Here is a 19,917-nt window from a genome sequence, read left to right as displayed (position 1 = left end):
TTTGTTTATTTTTATCTCACCTTTATTACCTTTATAAATAATTCAAGGCAATGTACGTACCTAGTACCTTCCTCCTCCTATTTTCCCCAGAACAGCCCTGTAAAATGAGTTGGGTTGAGACAGTGATTGGCTTAAGTATAGATTAATGCAGATTTGTTTACAAAAAATTTGAGAAAGGAAGAACTCATTAGTTTTTGCATTAGCTATCAAAAATGCTAAATCCACCTGCTGTTGCACAACACAATTACTAGCCATTTTACATTTTGTGAAATATTTGTTACTCATTCTGCATGATAATATTTCATCTGAAAGCAGTTCCCACATGGCTAGAAAAACAATAATCCAAATTTGAAATTCCTTCAAAAAGCCAGTAGAAGGGCATGGAACAACATAAAAGTCTATAAAACATATAAATATTGGAAACAGTCTTTGTAAGATCAAGAATGATATATTCAAGAGATACATGTGTACTGAAGCCCCCAGGAAGATAAAAGTGTTGATAACCTGAATACCTCTGAGATTTCTAATGGGACCGAGATTTCCAAGACTTCTGTATCTTTTCAATATCCTCTATTATGAGGGATTTGGACATGAAAATGCATAGAATTGCAAACATACATGAGACTCAGAAGATTAAAATTATTTTTTAGGAGCAATTAGTAAGCAGGTCTCAAATATAGGATGATTTTCTTTGGCATGCCAACAAAATAAGCAAGAACTATTGAAGATGAAAAAATAACTTGCAAGAGGCTGTTGACTGTGTTTAAGCAAAGCCACACAAGAGCAAATCATAATAAAAACCTGGTACTTGGTTAGTCAAATTTGCCTGACCATGAGGCACTCTGTCAACTGAATGACAATCATACTTGAAATTTTCTCCATCTTTTCTTCAATCCCCTACTACAAGGGGTGTGTATGTGAGGAGGCATTCTTATGTAACCTAATTTGTGGGTTTTTTTTCAAATTTAGGGCAATACTTTCAAAAGTATTAGTCTTATTAAAAATATGGAAAATGTCAGACTGACATTAATAGAAACAGTTATTTATAGAATAATAGCTAACCAATGAATAAGAATAATAATTAAATGCCATATTGAGCACCTAGGATTAGCAAAGACCAAGAGTTGCTGAATGCATCATATATATGCACTGCTTTTTGTAATAATTGTTATCCATTGTCTTTTGGCCTCACATAACATCACTGAAGCACAAATAGTTTTAATATGACACCGAAGGTGGCCTAAACAAAAGCCTGAAAGATGGGAATGAAATTCCTCTATACAGAGTTATGCACTTTAGAATATACTGTATATAGAATTCTATATAACAGCATAATTGGTTATATTGTTAATGCAGTGGTGAGGTAATGGGGTTGTACTACAAACAGCTTTTGAGTTAGACAAAGGCTGTGTTTTTTGAAGAAAATTGCTATTGATGTAATATTTCCTCTTGGTGTTACCTTTAACAACCTTGTCCTGCAATACAGGTAGTCTTTAACCTACAACCGTAATGAGGTCTGCCTATTACAGTCAGAAGTCATGACAACTATTAAGTGTGAATGCTCCCCTCTCTTAATGGCCCCACTGTTGCTCTCCCTGGTGCCACTGTTAAATTAACATGTGGGTCATTAAGCAAACATGGGATTTCTCAAGGGTGGAGGAAGCCCTGGAAGGCCCACCATTAGCTGGGCCCACAAAGAAGGCAGACCAGCAATAAAGGCCTTTACAGTGCCAAAGACAGACCAGCAGGAGAGAAAAGCCCAGCTGGATTAGGCCCAATGTCACATTCCAATGCCAGAGAGGCTTCCAAATAAGTCTCCATGCTTGACCAATGAAGCTGAGCTTGTGGGCTGGGCCTCTGCCCCAATCCGCTAGCTGTCAGGCACCTGCAAACTTCTCCTAGGTAGCAAAAAGATTTCCACAGGTTTCAAAGGTTTTTTTGCTGCCAGAGAGAATTATGACCAGGTAGTTGCTGTTTCTTTAGAGCTGAACTTTTTCCAAGTGCTCTGGGGTCCTGTCAGGGCAGGATGGATGAGAGAAGTGGGGAGGGGGTGCTGCAGGAGCATCCCTGTGGTCGGTAAGGTGAATAACTGCTGGGAAGTTGCAGCTGCCTACATTTGAAATAGGGTCATAAATGGCTTTTAGAAGATATGTTGTAACTTCAAATAACCATTAAGTGACATGTCACATCTCAGGGATTACTTGTACTATTCTTATCTCCCAGTGCCCTAATCAACATTCCTGTGTTTTAATTTTTTTTAATTATATATATATATATATATATATATATATATATATATATATATATATATATATATATATATATATATATATATATATATATATATATATATATATAAACTTTTACCAGTTTTTTTAGAAACTACTAAGACCAATGATTTAGACTTATTTAATGCACAGATACTCTCCATCAGAATTTTTCTTTAGTCACTTATGTTTGATAGAATAAGAATAAACAAACTGTAAAAATGAAAATCAAATTGCATTGCTTGTTTTCAGTTGCTGAAGAGAAGAGGATATTATTCTGCCACCTAATATTTGAAAACAGTTTAAATGTAATTCCATATTGTCCTGTCCCAATAGTTTAATTTTGCAGGCAGCATAATGAGGCACATTCCTAAACAAAAAAGAAAGCCAGGATGGCTTAGATTGGAAATATATTAAGTATTAATTTGGGACATTTATATTTTTGAATACATTTTATAACTATTGGTGGATTTATAATTTTTTATTTAAATAAAATGATCAATGTATTATTTTAAAAGTTCTTAATACAGTATAAATATTGTAAGAATTAAATACCTGTTGCTTTCACAGTCATTGTACAAATTCAAAATGAAATGCAATTTTCATTAGCAAATTTCAGTAGCTTAAAAAATGGGTTGATTTATAAAACTTTCTTTTTTAAAATATTTCTTTGACTGCTAACAATATCCCCTTAATTTTTCACTTAAAGGACAAAATAAATTGCTAAAGAGGTATAAAATTCTTCATGAATAAATATTAAATTTTATTATTTCCTTTTCCCTAAAATTAACAATAAGGAAAAGAACATAGCATATAATATGAAAACAGAAGGTCATGAATGTTGTAAGATAAAATTAACATGTTAACAGGAACTTCTCTTTCTCTTTTTTCCCTCTCTTGTTCTCTCCAGTGATGTCATCACCTCCCCATTATGCTTTGTATGGTCCTTGATGTGTGTGTGTGTGTGTGTGTGTGTGTGTGTGTGTGGTGTGGTGTGGTGTTGAAGTCTCAAAACAGATTCTCTGCTTTTTGTTTCAGTATTTTAGCTTCTAGTGATTTGAGTACAGAAAATTGTACAGAATCATTATACTTTCTGTGATTTTAACTACTTTTTTTACATAAATGTCTGAATACTGTAGAGTTGGTCCCATTTCTCTTAACAAGCAGTTAAAACTAATACAAGATATTGTGGACGAAGGAAGTTGTGGATAATTAATTCTCTTAGCATATAAAGGGATTATGTTACTTTATATTAGTTTGTTAGAATATTTAATAAAACCAGCCCTTAGTTATTCAGTGTAATCTACAATTTTAATCAGAAAGGTACATCTTTTAAACCTAGTAAATTCAGAGGTTTAAATATATCATTACTATTGGCAAAATTAGTAAATCAAGGGCATTTAAGTTCAATTCCTTAACAATCAGAAATCTAGAAGATCTTGGCATGCTTACTGTCTCACAGATGAACATAAGAAGAAATATGGTGGTTGAGACAAAAACTAAGCTTAATCCAGAATTCTATTTTCATTGTGATGAAACAAGTGTCTGTGGGAAATTCTACAATATACCTTGCTTGTTACCTCAGCCTAGCTACTTTATAAAGCTGTAGAGATGTAATACTACAATTCTCACATACATTGCATTTCTGGGCCAAAATCCAGCTGAAAGTAAATAAAAAAATAAATATCATAGCTATCTTGATCTAGTCTATGGCCATACACAAGTTGGGCACAACTAAATTTTTTAAGTCCTACTTGGTGACCCACTGATCGATATTTCAAACATTTGAGGAGAAATTTGTAGTAGATTGTGTCTCCTCATAATAGTTCATGGCAGAAATGAAAATGGAGACTTCTTAGAAAATATTTTGTAGCCAGCATAGAAAAGAATTTTTTTTCCAATTCTTGATAAAAACATTGGATGTAATTTTCTGTCATTTCTTATTATAGGAGCTATGCCTGTTCCTGACCAGCCATCGTCATCGGACAAGACAAGTTCCCTTAGCCCCGTGTTGAATACATCCAATGGAGATGGATCTGAAACAGAAACCACGTCTGCCATTCTGGCATCAGTCAAAGAACAAGTAAGCAACTGCAAGAAATTGCAAATTCCAAAACTTAAAAGTGTGAGTCAAGTACATATTATGTTTTGCACATGAGCTCCCTCTGTTAACTTCCTTGAGGGATTTTCAGGTATAAATATATATACTAAAAGAATTAACTTTCTTAGTGTGCTATATTTGACTTGAGATGAGGTACATGTTTTTATTTTTTCAAAGAAGTTTAAAACTACTACTAGTCAAACTAAAGTTGCTGCTGTTGTCTTTCTTTCACAGTATTAAGAACTGGAATGCATGTGTCAGATCTCCTATATGATAAATAGGAGACAATTATCTTCCCTCACTGTTCTAGGTCCAGTCATTATTTGTTTCTCTTTTCTATAATCTTCAGTAGATTTTTATTAACTTGGGGAAATTTTTCTTCCTTATATAGTTTAGGATACTATTGATGAAATATTTTTGCATGCTCACATTGTTATCACAGTGCTTCCACCTTGTAATTTTAATATATTTTTCTCTTTTTATTTTCATAATTTATATACAATCAATTCCTCAAATATTTTGCACATTTCCCATTGAGATCTAGTCATGAGAAATGGTTTCTGTAGCAATTTTGTACTTAATTTGGAGAAATTAGTCAAAATTAATAAACAAAATGGGCATTATTTTCTACATAGAGTTATGATCCACAGTTTTATCATTCATCCTTCATCTATTTTTTTTTCTTGGTTATCCATGGCATTTTCAAGATGCCTCTAACACCAAAGTTCAGAAGCATCAAAACTATTTCTATTCTGTTTTATCACAGTCCGACTTTTGCTTTCTTGTGTATGACAGGGGAAATCACTGCTTGTGTGATTTTGATCCTTGTAATAGAGGGCATCCCAACATTTGAATTTTTCTAAGATCTTCATTGCTCTCTGCCATGCACTATTTTGCAGTCCATTGCTGGTTCCTTTATTATTGATAGTTGATTGTAAAAGCAGAAGATTATTAATCATTTCAGTATATTAATTATCAATTCTAAGGCCAGTTTCTGTATCTGTTGTGGTGGTGATTAAATTTTAATCCCATTTTTTCATTGTGTTCCTTGACTTTCATTATTACACCTTTTACATCATTTGCATTTTCAGATTTCAGAATAGCATTATCACTACCATAGTGCAGGTTATTGATGTTTCTTCCTACAGTTTTAAAACTGTACTAATGTTCTTCCAATATGCTTCCCATAATATATATTCAATATATATTATTTAGATTGTCTTTGAAAAAGGAGAGTATGCAATGTTGTCTTACTCCTTTGTTGCTTAATTTCTTGGACTTTGGCAGTCTCTTTTCACATTCATTCTTAACGACCTCTTTGATTTCACTCTACAGTTTCTCTGATTTCCGATTATTAAGATATCGGCTTCAGAGTGGTTCCTAATGTTATTCTTAAATGGTAGATATGCTCAGGATCATATCTGAGAAACTGAGTGGATTTTTTTTCTGTTTTAGCTTGATTTGGAACTTGATATGTGCAGTTATGGTCTCACCTGCAGTCACCCCAACCACATTTTTGCTGCTATAACTAAGGTCTTCCACCTCCTTGTATCTATAATATACTGAATGTTATTTTTGTGTATTCCATGTGATGTCTATGTATATAGGCTTTATTTTGATTGTTGCAAGAAAGGCCATGAAGAAATCCTTGGATTACTAATAATTCATAGATTATTCTCCTTGATTTTTGTTCCTAGGTCAAACAGTTCAACTACATTTTTCTCCTTAATGTTTCCAACTTTACATTCAAGTGTCCAATCACAAGCAGCACATCTTGCTTGCAAGTTCTGTTTATTTCCAGTTGAACTTGACTATAAACCTGACCTCCTTTTTTCTGCACCAGTGATTGGAGTATAAATTTGTTTAATCATCATATTAAAGTTTCATCTGCAAAGTCCAGTTGATATTATTCTGTCATTGATTACATTGTACCCAAATATTTCTTTGGGTCTTTTCTGACTATACTAGCAGTGTCATTCCTTCTTTGTTTTTCATGTTCTGAGTCCTAAGCAGTACAATCTTCTGATCCAAATTGCCTGATTCCTATGCACTTCAATTTCTTGATGACTAAGATCTAAAAATGGTAATTTCCCCATATTGAATTATTCATGTATTCATATTTCTTACATGTTATATTCCTACAGAGCTTTTATCTTTGCAGTTTTGGATTTTGGATTTTCTTTTTCCTGCATGGTGACATTAGCAACTAATCAAGCCACATAAACACCATTAACATGCCAAAAGTTCCTTAGTTCCTCCTCAGTATGAATGTTGAAGGCCATCTAACATGAAGGGCATCATTCAGCATTATATCATGAATCACCTTATATTGTCCACTCATGTAACTTCCTTGGTAAGATACAGGGATGGTTTTCCGTTGCCATCTTTCACACATAAAATGATACCTTTCCCATTGTCACTGAAGTCATTATCCACCCCCATCCCCACCCTCAGCAATTTTCACTGTTGCCCATTAATGATTCCTGCTTATTTAAAAGGGGAGCTGGGATGACAGTCATACTTTGAGTGACCCAACTGTCAGTGACCAAGAAACACATCACCACCATTAAGAGGCAGTACATGTAGTCCTTGATTTACATCCACAATTGCAACCAGAATTTCTCTTGGTAAGCAAGGTAATCACACCTAATTTTACAACCTTTTTTCTGTGATTGTTAAGTGAATTTGGTCTTCCCTATTGACTTTGCTTATTGGAAGCTGGCTGGGAAGATTGCCAACTGTAATCACATGACTTGGATCACTGCAACTATTACAACTATATGCTAATTGCCAAGCTTTCAAATTTTGATCACTGTAGAGATACTGTAGCAATCATAAATGTGAGGACTGCTTGAAAATCATTTTTCAGTACCATTGTAATTGGGTGGTTTCTAAATGAATGGTTGTAACTCAAGGACTACCAATATAGCAAAAAATGTGTGTTGATTACTAATTGCATGTAATCATATTAACATGAGTTCTAAATTTTGTTCTTATTATACCTGGAACTATTAATTGACTAGATAAATATGCTGCAAGGTTAAAAAGATTGAAAAGATAAAAACATGTTTGCACAATATAGTACTTAAATCTTGGGCAATTAACAATGATCCTTTTGTCTATAATCTTTTATGGCAGGCAGATAGTAGTATTTATTTTTTTAAAAAATAGTATAAATATTAAGCAAGTAAGTGTATACTTAGAGATAATAGGATTCATTCTGCCATTCTTAGCAGATGGAGAAATTGTGATCTATGCAAGAAAGTCTATTTTGAACCATTTATTCATTCCAACATTAGAAGCATGTGTTTTGTTTGCTATTATTAATAGGACAAACAGCATGCATGAGAGCTAAGAGGCAGAAATATTTGGAATGGGGGCAGGTGTCCTCTTTTGCTCTTTCATAAACATTTGTACTGCATGTTTTTTCCTAAATAAATCAGTGCAATGAACAGTCAAATCCCTCTCTCTAGCAATAAAATAAAATTATTTTCTGTGTAAATTATACTGCTTCTTTCTCAGGCAGTATAATTTACACAAATAATGTGTTTCCATCATTTGTAGCTATGTTTACTTTATTGTGATGATTTTGAGGATAAAAATGAGTTCTTATTCAACTGAGAAAAGCTAATAGATGAATATATACCTATACGCTTAGAAATAAGGCCTCAAATGCTGGTTGGATCTACACATTGCTAAAATGTAATTTGCAAAAGAGATCTGCAGCTAGTATTTTGACTGATGAAATGCGGGACCTTATACTTAGAAATAAATACTGAACTCATTAGAATTTACTCCAATGTATCTGTGCTACCAGAACATCACATTTAACAGATACAGAAAATTGTGGGGGTGGGGGGGGAGAAACACAGCTACAATCTGCTGTAGATTCGTCGCTCACCTTTTGTAATTTTGCAGTCATTTTCATAAGTTAATAGTTAAAAGGGTCCTTTACAATAAGTAATATTTTATACTAGATTTCAGATCTTATGTCACTGTGGTTATCTTATGTTCCTCTTATATTTAGCTATGTGAGCATTGAACAGAATTCTGAAAGCCGATTTTTTCCCCATTTCTAGTATTTGTTATTTAATTAGTTAGATAGTGATTTGGTTTATAAATGTATCTGCCTCCACTCTGCTATCATTATAGGAATCTCTATCTAATAACATCAAAGCCCAGTGATACAGTATGAATGGATTGCTTAGAGATTTATAGCAATTACTATTACAAATTTGAAATAATTGATATTAGTACAAATATATTTCTTTATTTAATGGCATGTTCTCTCAGTGAGGAGAACATGTAGAAAAAAATGTAATCCATAAAGTTAATCTGCCCAGAAAGGTCAACTCATTTGCAGGCTCTAAAATCAACAAAGGTTTGTGTTTCAGAATATTTGCAGTAATTACCTCAATTTTAAATATATACCAATATAATATTTCTAACTCAGGTTGAACTGTAGAGTCCTTGATGCTGCCTGGGTTTGGTTGTTTTCTTGCAGAAGTTTCATTACCTAATTAGGTAACATCAGGAGTGCTAGAAGGGAGTGAGTTTTGCTCTCTTTTTATATACTAATATCTTGACCTGTCAGTGTTGGTAAGAGTGTTCTTGATGGTTCCTTGTTTAAAGTGTTGTTTACTGTTAGTTGTCTGAGTTGGTGTTAAGTTATTGTTTACTTCTTGATTGTTTGTGTAATATTAATCTTGGTATTAATCTCTGCTTATCTGGGTGTTGTCTGCTGGCAAGGAGGTGTTTTGGTCTTTCTGTTAACTTTTTGGCTTGTTTCTTGAATGGTATATGCATGTTGTTTATTTCTATGTGCCCGTTGATGTCTGATTTCTCTGAGTGACAGGCTTCCAGCAATTCTTTAGCATTTTTGAACTTGGCTTGGTCTAGGAGGCTCACAATTTCCCATTTGAAGCTATGGTTAAGTCTGTCCCTATGTTGTGAAATTAAGAGTATAACAGCTGTTCCATTCCTTGCAATGTATGTTATAGCCTCATGTTTTTTCTTTGGTGACTGTTATATCTTTTGATTTACTTACTTAATTTTAGTTAGTTTGGGTGCTATAGTGATGCCATATGGTTGTAGCAATTGGTGGCTTCTGAGATGTTTTTGATGTATGGCTGTTATCCTTTCCATAGCTTGTGTTGGTTATGCTATAGTGGGTTGAGTCTTCAGGCACTTTTGATAAAGTTGTGTAGGTAAATATTTTATTGGATGATGATGTATGGATGCTCTGTTTCATTTTTCTGCTGTTCAGAGTTGCTGTTGTCTGTTTATGTTCATCTAAGTAGTGTTTTTACACAGCTTCTCTTTGGGAGGTTGAGTTTTTACTTTGGTAGGGGAGCACTTGATTGGTGTGGGTGGTTTTATGATAGACTTGTGTTCCTAATTTGCCATCATTGTTTCTGCTGATGAGGCTATCCAGGAAGGGTAGTATGTTGTTTTTTCTTCCCTTGTAAATTTTATTGTTATTTTATTTTTCTTTCCTTGTAAATCTTTGAAGATGTTCATAGTTAGATGTGTTTTCTCTAGTTGCTTCTTTTTTATTATGACAAAGGTACTTTGTGTATTAGATCCATATTTGAATTGCATGTGATATTTGAATTGTATGTGTGAGAATGCTATGGATTCTAAGCATTGTATTATGTTCTTGGATATGAATTTTGAAAGTGGTGATCCTGTGGGTATTTCTTTGATTTATTGATATATTTGTCCATCAAACTGAAAGTATGTACAAATGTAAGGTTTGAGATAAGAAACAGAATAATTTTTAAAAGTCTCATAAAATTCAACCTATTATTATCTCAGTGTAGGTCAAGATAGTTTTCACATATAATATTATATGGCAAATATAATAAAGTTCCATTAATATGGTGTTTTGTTTTGTTTTAATGCACACACACACACGTACGCACACATACACACAAGAAAAGTAAATTGTTCTATTTATAAACAAGAATATTATTGTATTGTACACTTAGTTATAGTACCCAAATATACTGTGCTGTCTCCTCCTACTTATGTTTGATTTCTCTGTCAATAGATAAATCAAAGAAACATTGCAACTGCTTCTATTTGATTTATCTTTGCTTTGGTAAGCATTATGTTGAAACTCTGGCTGATTTCTTTACATATAAGCTTTCCATATAGTCAGGTGCAAGGTGAGGGGAGGGCCTTTTTTCCATGGTGAATCTGTTTTTGTTTACTAATTAATACAAAAACAGTGATAAATATCTCAGAAACGTATCTTGAAGGGACAATATAATATATTCCTTAGTTTAAAGATTATCTTAAAGAATTTGGAATAGTTATGTCTGTACAAAATGTCAGTTTTTTATACTGCAACGTAAAGGATTTATTTTTTTAAAAAAGGATGGAGATTATTATAGGATAAAACTGATTTGATGCAATATGTATTCATAAAACATTTGGATTTTTTTTACCTGAAAAATAAATTTGCAATTGCAAGTAAATCTTGTAATTATTGAATTGTTGCTCACATATATTGGTTGTATGTTATAAATGAAGCTGTGTGTGAGTGTGTGTGTAGAAAGAGCCAGTGGTTAAAGGTGCTGGAATAGAACCAAGAGACTATGAATTCTAGTCATTTTAGGCATGAAAAAGCAGCTGGGTGTCTTTAGACCAGTCAGATACTTGTATGACAATAACAGTTTCATTATTCTTTTTTAATATAATGCTAGACAATATTTTAGAATCTGTGCATTTGTACAAGTAAGATAAGCAGGGGATGTAGGTATTAAGATTGATGGCCTTCTCCGAAACCTGGAGAAGGCGAAATACGGCCCCAACGGGCCAACTGGAAATTCGGAAACAATCCATTTCTGGCTTCCAGAGGGCCTCCAAGGGGTCTGTTTTCACCCTCCCCAGGCTTCAGGAAAGGCTCTGGAGGCTAGGAAGGGCGAAAAACGGACCCAATGGGCCAACCAAAAGTTTGGGAATGAACTTCCAGTTGTCCCGTTGGGGCCATTTTTTGCCCTCCCTGGCCTCTAGAGCCTTTCCTGAAGCCTGGGGAAGGCGAAAAAGGCCTCCCCTGGCACTCTGGAAGGGTGAAAAATCAGCATGTGCCAGAGCTGATGGCTAGCGTGCCACCAAATATGGCTCTGTGTGCCACCTGTGGTACACGTGCCATAGGATCGCCATCATGGTATTAGCACAACTACAAGCTACTTTTTAAAAATGATATTCTTTTAGAATTCTGAAGGATCGATGGCTGGATGGTTGGTTTGGTGGGTGAGTGGATGGATGGATAGATGGATGGAAATAAATATACATAGTTGCACATGTTACTATGGCTGTTTCCTTTTTTTTTCCCAAAAAGTTTTATTGGTTTTTAAAAACATTTATAAGGAAAAGGGTAAGTGGAATGGTTACAAATTTTGGCAGTTGCAAGTGTGGCAGACGCCCCCTCCCTCCAAACTCATAGAATACATCTAAATATAAAACATTAATACATAATCATAAAAAATCAGCATATTAATTCTAGAAAAAATAGTTTTCAATCAATTTATGTAGTTATGATATAAAGTCTAGATATAATTTCATTATAACTTTCGGTCTGTTTATAACATTGTGGTTTTCTTATTCATTTTTGTGATCTGAGCTTTCTCGGTGTTGCCCCTTCACCCCCCGCTGGCAGAGCTCCGGCCCCTCCCGTGTCCTGTGTGACCATTGTGGTGTCTTCTGTTTTTTCTAGGTTCGCTTTATTTTTTTCCATAAAGGCCTGTGCCTCTATGGGTGTATTGATTCTGATTCTTGTCTCCTCCCAGAATATCAGCATACCTTCAGGCATCAACCATCTAAACCACACCCCCTTCTGGTATAGTTTATTCGCCAATTGCGAATAGTTTTTCCTTTTCTCCCTAATTTTTTGGGGGATCTGCTTCAGGATGGTTATCTCCCTGTCATGATATGTCAATGTTTGCCCCCTTTGTACACCCAGAATTTCATCTCTTGTGCTTTTCCTAAGGAATTTAATATGAATCTCCCTGGGTACATTGTGTGTTCTGGCATATGCTGAATTCACTCTATAGACCAGATCTATCTCCCATTCCATCTGCTGTTTATCTTTATGTATGTATTCAGCTAAAATATTAGTCATAATGTCCCTTATATTTTCCCCATCTGCTTCTATTACATTTTGAAATCTAAGATAAAAGGACATTCTCTCAAACTCTGTTTTCATTTGTTGGATGTCAAGTTCTTTGTTTCCCTTCTGTAAAGCCTCTACCCCCACTCTCGCCTCCACCACCCCACCCTCCACCAGGTCCAGTCTCTGTGAGTTCTTATAGATTTGGACTTGGTTCTCTTTAATTTCTTCCTTCATTTCTTTTAATTGTTTCTTAATTTCTTCCTGGCCCTGTATGAGTTGTTGAAGCATCTGTTGCAAATCCATCTCTGTACTCTTAGGTTGCATCAGTTCTGTAATCTTTGACTGTGTGGCAGGGCTGGATGTTGCAGATGTCGGTGCAGAAGTAGCAAAGCCAGGTTTTCCAGGGGGTGGTCTTTTTGGAGACATGGTTTATGAAACAAAGAGATCAGTCAGTGTAGAGACTGGGCAGCTGGAGAAGTAGAGCAGGCAGATGAGTCCAGAAGGCAGAGGATCCAAACAGGTGGGAGTTTCTTTAGTCAATCTAGCAATAGATGAAAGTTTTTTCTCCAAAGAGTTCAGGAAATAACAATCCACAAGAGATTCCTCTGGGTGACACGGAGACAAAGACCGGAAGCCTGAATTTTGAAGGTGGAGTCAGGTTTCACAGCTCATGAAGACAACGGAAGTGTGCCATCTTGCCCTGCCAGCTTTGGGCTCAGAGGCATAGGAAAAATTTTAAAAGTTCAAAAAGTTCTCAGATCATCAATAAGTTCTGGAACTAAGTCCCATGAAAAACACTTTTACTGGGGTGAGGCATCCTTAGTTGGCTCTCCCCCCTCCTCCTTCCCCTGGGGGCGAGAGCAGAATTTTTACAAGCCGCTTGTCCAAGGGGGGGGGGAAATCCCCCTCCCCTCTAGCTGCTCCTCCAAGAATAAATCCGAAAGATTAACTTTTAAACTACTGAAAAAGTCCATCAACTTAAAAGTAAGGGGATGAAGAGAGGAAGCATCTCACTGCACCGCCGCTGCTTCCTTCAGTTTTACGTTCTCCGATCAGCATGGGGCGAGACGCTGGCGCGCCCTCCAAAACTGCTCCCCGGTGCCTGGAGCAAAGCGGAAAAGCCCCCACCAGCCGCCGCCGGTGCCAGAGCCTTCCGCGAGCCGCTCCTTCGGCAGGGCGCCTCTCCGGGGCGTCCTGTGCCCCCCCCCGAAGACGGGGGAAGCCCACCGAAGAGCGGGAGCGGGCAAAGTTCTTGCCCGTCGCCGTAGCCGCCGGAACCAGAAGTGACTATGGCTGTTTCCTGAGTTTAAATTCTTTGATTCTTTTGAAATTAAATTAACATTGGGATCCTTTGACACATTGTTCTCAATGATAATTCTTTTTTCAACAGTTTTATTAAGGTTTATATTAAACAGATAAAATGCATTAAAACTAATGCAAAAATATATATTGAAAAAAGAAAAAGCGTGGAAAAAATTCTGTTCCCCCCAAAATGGTAAGAAAAACAAAATTCCTCCTTCATCCTCAAGAAGCATGTTCAACATTATCGTTGTCTCTTACAATACAACAAGATATATTCATTCAATACTTCACCCCATTTTCTATAAGCTCATCTCTAAATCTTCAGCTTTCCTTATTAATCAGCAAAAGTCTAGTAAAAATTAACAATAACACTCAACAACCTAAGTATATAATCTCCCTTTCCATTTAGTCTAAATCCCCCTCATCGCTCCCTAACAATTAAACATTGGAAAAAATATTAAAAGCTATTAAAAATTACCAGAAATAACAATCCCTTATTTAGATATCAAAAATAATGACCTAAATATTACAAAGTAATATACATTGGAAAAAACTATCCAATCTAGATAACAACTGAGCATCATCAAAGGTAGCAACTCATTATTTTACCTTAGATAAATAAACCAATTTTCTATTTTTTGTTTCTTCTTCCTCGTGGCCATCCTTAAGTCCCATAGATCAAATTCTCCTATTTTCTTCTAATTTTTTTTTTTGCCTCTTGCCACAAAATTCTTATAATCTGTATGGAAGTCTATTGTAATTTTCATTAAATAAAGCCAGTAAATCTCTCATATTTCAATTAAAAGGATAGTTCACATCACTTTTTCTGATACATGGTTTATATGCCCTTTTTGATTTTTGAACAATCAATCAATTTCATTTATACATCCAGTATCTTCATCTCTTTCTTGTAGTAATTTTAAACTCCACCTTAGGGTGTATTATAGTTATCATCAAAGGGTTTTTTTTTTTGTCTTCAGTAGCAACTTTTGGTTCTAGTAAGGAGTTAATTCAAGTCTCATGAATTCAAGCCCTCCCTTAGTTATGAAAACCTTCTGGGTAATTTTGAGCTAGTGCTAGTCAGTCTTTTTCAACTCAAATCACCTTACAGAGCTGTTGTGGGGAAATTAGGAGGGGGAAGGTGTGTCGGATATGTTCATCACTTTGAGTTATTTGTAAAAATAATAAAGGCAGGATAGATACAAATAAACAAACAAACAAACAAAGCAAAAAATGTGAAAAAAATAAAGACTTTACAAAACTGAAAAGATGTAATTTTTGTTCTTTTTAAACGGGTTGAAGTGAAACTCATCCAGAAACTCATCTAGCAACAAACTGTAGGCTTGTAGTTTTGAAGGTTTTTCCATCTTAAGGAGACAATTAATAAAGTAAAGCTCCAAAGTAATTAAAAATATGAGATTTGGTCATAACTTGCATCCACAAAAGACTGCATTTACAGCTCAGACACCATGGACAACACCAGGTGATTGCAAATGGCTGCAAATCATCAATTTCGTCTGTTTAATTCAAAAAAAGGTTATTTGCAATGCATACAGGCCATCTCCAGATCTCTCTTTGTTCCAGAAAGTATTTTGACAGTCTGAGTCTCATACCCAGTTACCTAGTCGGCTGTAATGCACCTGTGATCTGCAGAGTGAATAAATGCAGGCATTAATTTGTTTTCCTCACAGGAATGCCTTTTCTCAGTGGTAATTCAGAGGAAACATGCATGGGATCTTGCTGTGAAAAATTATTTTCAAAAATACCGGCAGTTCACTGAAATGTAGCAAATTACTGCATATCTTGTATGACTATACAAATATACATGTGTGTGTGTTAAAAGTGAGAATTCAAAGAGTAATATCTGAATATTAACAAATGATGTTACCCCTTCCAAATTTATCAGATTATGCTAAATAAGTTTTTTTTTTAATTATACTGATTCTTTTCAGCCCTGAACAAAGTGGTTTGGAATTGTTCCCAGTGAAGTGCTTCGTGAAACAAGGTCAATGCAATGTTCTTCATTAAGGTGAAGAGACAATGTGATTTGCCTTGAGGTGGAACTACGTATCCCCTTACCAAACTTAGATGGCACTTCTAGTAGCTGGGTCAAGACTGTCACATAAAACAACTTCTTTTCTTTTAGAAGTAAGTATGGTAATGGCAATTCTTTGCTTTAATCAAATTAACCCATTAAAACTTTGAAAACTCCTCAGACTTTCATTTAAATTCTCTGTGTTATGTGGTTGCAACTACCAATAATTATTTGCAATTCTTTTTTTTTCTTTTTTCTTTTTTTCCTTAGGGAAAATGACTTTATGCTTCATTTACAGTAATGGTTCAGCCTTGCTGCCATTCAAAAGGTTTCAAAATAAAATAGCAAGCACAGTATATATACAGTAAATATCCATCTTAATTTTCTAACGTTCTGCTCAAATGTCCTGCTTTAGATACTAGGAACAATGTATAATGCATAAGTAGAAATCATTCAGATATGTTTGTAAAAAGTAATTAAGAATGGTTTGTGGATTCCTAAACAACTACAAGTCTGATGAGTAAATGACCAAAAATGTTGTTGCAGCTGAGGTCCAAAAAGGTACAGGTGCAAGTAGCTCCAGGAGCCATGTTAGTCTTCACAGAATAAAAATATCAGTGCTTTCAGTACTTGGGAAGTTGGCCCAAGAGCATTATGATGCTGTACTGATGGGAGAGGAACAATAGAAGAAATGTCATTTTTCTGAGAGCAGGTTTGGTCATAATGGAGTTTGTGGAGAAAGACCCAGATGACTCCTGTGGCACTCCTGAGCAAGAAGCCAATAATCTTGGCTTTTTTGTTTAAAATCTTTTTCATCTGACAGTAAAGTCTGTTCTTCCTTTGACTTCAGGTTAATAATTAGTGGCAGACATCAAGAAAATGCAGCTGCTAGAATTTTCAGCTTCTTATTGCTGTGTTTTGTTAAAGAATGGCAGTGGAGATATTATTTTCGGTCCTCTTGTAAAGTCTAAGTCTAATACACTTTTGTCTCTTTATTGGGCAAGAATTCCAGGTCATGGAACAAATAATTCATCCGTTTATTTTTATTTTTTTATATCCTTTCTCCACCCAATTAAACATTCCCTTAATTTAGAAATGATGTTCTTCTGCAGACAAAAATGGTCTGGAGAAAAAAAAATTGTATATCTACATGCAACAGCTATTATGAAAAATCATAAAAAGTTTATAGGGATGAAATATGGAATTAGAATGATTCTGATATTCCTTTTTGTAAGATTAAGTTTCTAATATAGAGAAGTTATTTCTCTCCATAAAAATTATTGTGAAGCAGCAATTTTTAAAGCTTTGTTGCATAATGAATTATAAATCATAAAATAGAAAAAGGGGTTTTAAAACACCCTGGTAGAAGATCATGCAGTTTCCAAGAAGATTGCATGGATGTGTGCATTGAAATTACCAACAGTCAAATCAAGCTCACTTGGAAGCCTCTTTATTTATTTTTTATTTTTTTCAAACATGATGTTTTCTAGCATAAAGGTTATTTTGGAAGCAAGCCTGGCAACCTGCTGGATGGAGAAATTATATTTCCATCTATATTATTTGTAATTGTGCAAAGATTTTAAAACAAAAGTAAAGGAAACATGAACATGGAAAATTGAGATGCAGTCAAATAGAATCTGATTTTTGTATCCAAAGTAGCCAGTATAGCATTTAAAAAAATCAAGTTAAACAATGATTTTTAAAATGTGGATTTTTGAATAAACCAAAATTGACTAGATCTGCCCAAAACATGATATCATAAAGCAAGGGTGTACAAATTAAAATAATAAGGTTCATTTAACCAAGACAAACCAAAGCTTAATATTCTTTAAAGAGTTCAGTGCCTGTAAAGTTGCTGTGATGGGAATTGCATGCTGTGATGATAATTGCATTATCTTGGTACTGCTGAAGAATGCAAATTTTATTCTAATGTATTCAAACTGCTTTTCTAACTAGAATTTCACTCCATCTTTGCCCACTGTAAACAATCCCATTCCATTTGAAGGTGCCATTGTGTCACTCCACTGGAGGGAAATAATTCGTCAAGTGTACTAGGATATTGTTAGCCATATCAAACACAATAATAAATATTCTCATTGTTGAATTTACCCTTGGGAATGGAGAAGAGACTGAATTTCTCACTATAGAAGAGATAGGAGTGTGAAAGAAATAACTGCAATTGTAAAGAAATCATGCAGCCTAAAAGGAAAAGCAAACAACGCACCAAGTAGAATAATAAACAGACAGCAAGGTCAAAGGCTATTTAGGATCTGATGCATAAAAAGAAATCATCTATGAAAAGCAGAGCTGAAAAAATGCAACATTTAGAATTTAATGAACAGGAACACCAAACAAAAAAGGTAATTCTTTTTAGAAACATTCTAATAATGTTTCAAAATTACTGACACTTTACAAAAAAAAAACCTTGGCAGGAGGCAAAATAAATATATGAAGTAAATTAGATAGAAATATGAGACGATATGGAAGATCACCAGTACTGTACTAGAAACCTTTAAAAGTAGAATGATATCACTTGGAAACAGGTTTTCAGATAACAGGTGATCTGCAAGGTATTAGCCCTTTTCAAAGAGGCACTGCTAACTGCTTGATCAGTTCTCCCAACTCAAGACCATTGCACCATGTGCCCTTTGCCCAAACTGAACACACCAAGATGGGGACTGTTAAAGAAACTATTCTGTAGAAAACAGTACATTAGGAAATCTCTCCAAATCCTGGATAATCCTCCAACATCCACAGGTGGAGGTTTCTGTAGTATTTACCACAAGGTAAAACACATCACAAGGTCATGAAATGTTCTCCCCATTCCTTTATAGTAGTGTCTTCATATTTTAAGAAGATGTTGGATAACTATTCGTCTGAAGTGGTGTAGGGTTTCCTGCCTAAGCAGGGGGTTAGGCTAGAAGACCTCCAAGGTCCCTTCTATTTTATTCTTTTCTGTTCTGTTCTATGCTACCTTGTACATATGTTATTGACAAAATTTTCATAACTCTCATCTCAGAAGTTATATGGTATAGCTCCCAATAATGTATGTCCCCTTCCAATCCTTCTTTCAGCAATATATTTTTAACTATAGTATGTGTAAACTTTTCTTGTTTATGCCTTATCCATTATCCCATAATATACTTAGAGTTAAAAGTTAGCAAGCTATAGCACTTACACCTTGCCCTATCACCAAAACTTTAATTGGACTTTTATTGGGGTTTGGGGTTTCTCTGCCAAATCTTTGGAGAAAGTGCAGAAGATTCTGCCATTACTGTGGCATTCCATTTTGTGCATGTGTGAAAAAAAACATTTAGTTCATCATTCTGCTTAGAAGAAGTGTGCCTTGAGATGTAGAATACAGACATCTGAGGAATAGCTTCTAAAGAATTGAACAGGCTTCCATAACCGATTGGAAGCTTACTGGCATTCTACTTAATCAGGAAGGAGTATATCAATCATGATCATAATCTGAAACCCAGTGAGGATTAAGGAGTTGGTTCACTCATTTGTAGAACTAAATAGCTCAGTGGTTCTCAACCTCCCCAATGCCGCAACCCTTTAATACAGTTCCTCACATTGTGGTGACCCCCAACCATAAAATTGGTGTCTCGGTTCTAAGACCATCGAAAATATGTGTTTTCCAATGGTTTTAGGTGACCCCTGTGGAAGGGTCGTTTGACCCCAAAGGGGTCCCGACCCACAAGTTGAGAATCACTGAAATAGCTGAATTGTAAAATCTGAATAATGGTGAATTGCAAAAATGGGGGAACTGACATTTGGTACAATAATTTATCAGGTTCTTTGGAGTGCCTATTCAAGTATATTTATGTCCTGTTAATCTAATACATTATGGTGGCTTGTGTAAAACAATTAACCAATATAGAAAAACAAACCTACTATCCAGGTGCTTTGGGAGAAGGGCGGCATATAAATCCAATAAAAACAAACAAAACAAACAGGTAATTGTCTATTTTGTCATACTTCAGTTTAATAGGACTACACCAAGTTAACTACATATTCGATTCTCAGATCAGATAGTTCAGCTGAGGTTATAGTCATTGCTTGAAATGAGAAAATGACAGTGGCTTTG

At 35.0% G+C, this 19,917-nt stretch overlaps 1 protein-coding gene across 11 annotated transcripts in view; it reads left to right on the top strand.

Annotated features, from left to right (window-relative positions):
- Nucleotides 1-19,917, top strand: part of CTNND2 (catenin delta 2) — a 525,796-nt gene that overhangs the window by 103,912 nt on the left and 401,967 nt on the right. For all 11 annotated transcript variants that reach the window (XR_014175415.1, XM_081953365.1, XM_081953369.1 and 8 more), the window contains exon 2: nucleotides 4,217-4,350. Coding sequence is in view for 10 of the 11 variants with exons in the window: in XM_081953365.1 (XP_081809491.1) it covers nucleotides 4,217-4,350 (134 nt within the window). In the remaining variant the exon portion in view is untranslated. The remainder of the gene's footprint in view (nucleotides 1-4,216; nucleotides 4,351-19,917) is intronic.

This window comes from Natrix helvetica (assembly GCF_964273705.1).
Source record: "Natrix helvetica genome assembly, chromosome: 4".
In the NCBI taxonomy this organism is placed as follows: Eukaryota; Metazoa; Chordata; class Lepidosauria; order Squamata; family Natricidae; genus Natrix; species Natrix helvetica.
Note: the sequence above shows the minus strand (reverse complement) of the source record. Positions and strands in the feature narration are given on the sequence as shown.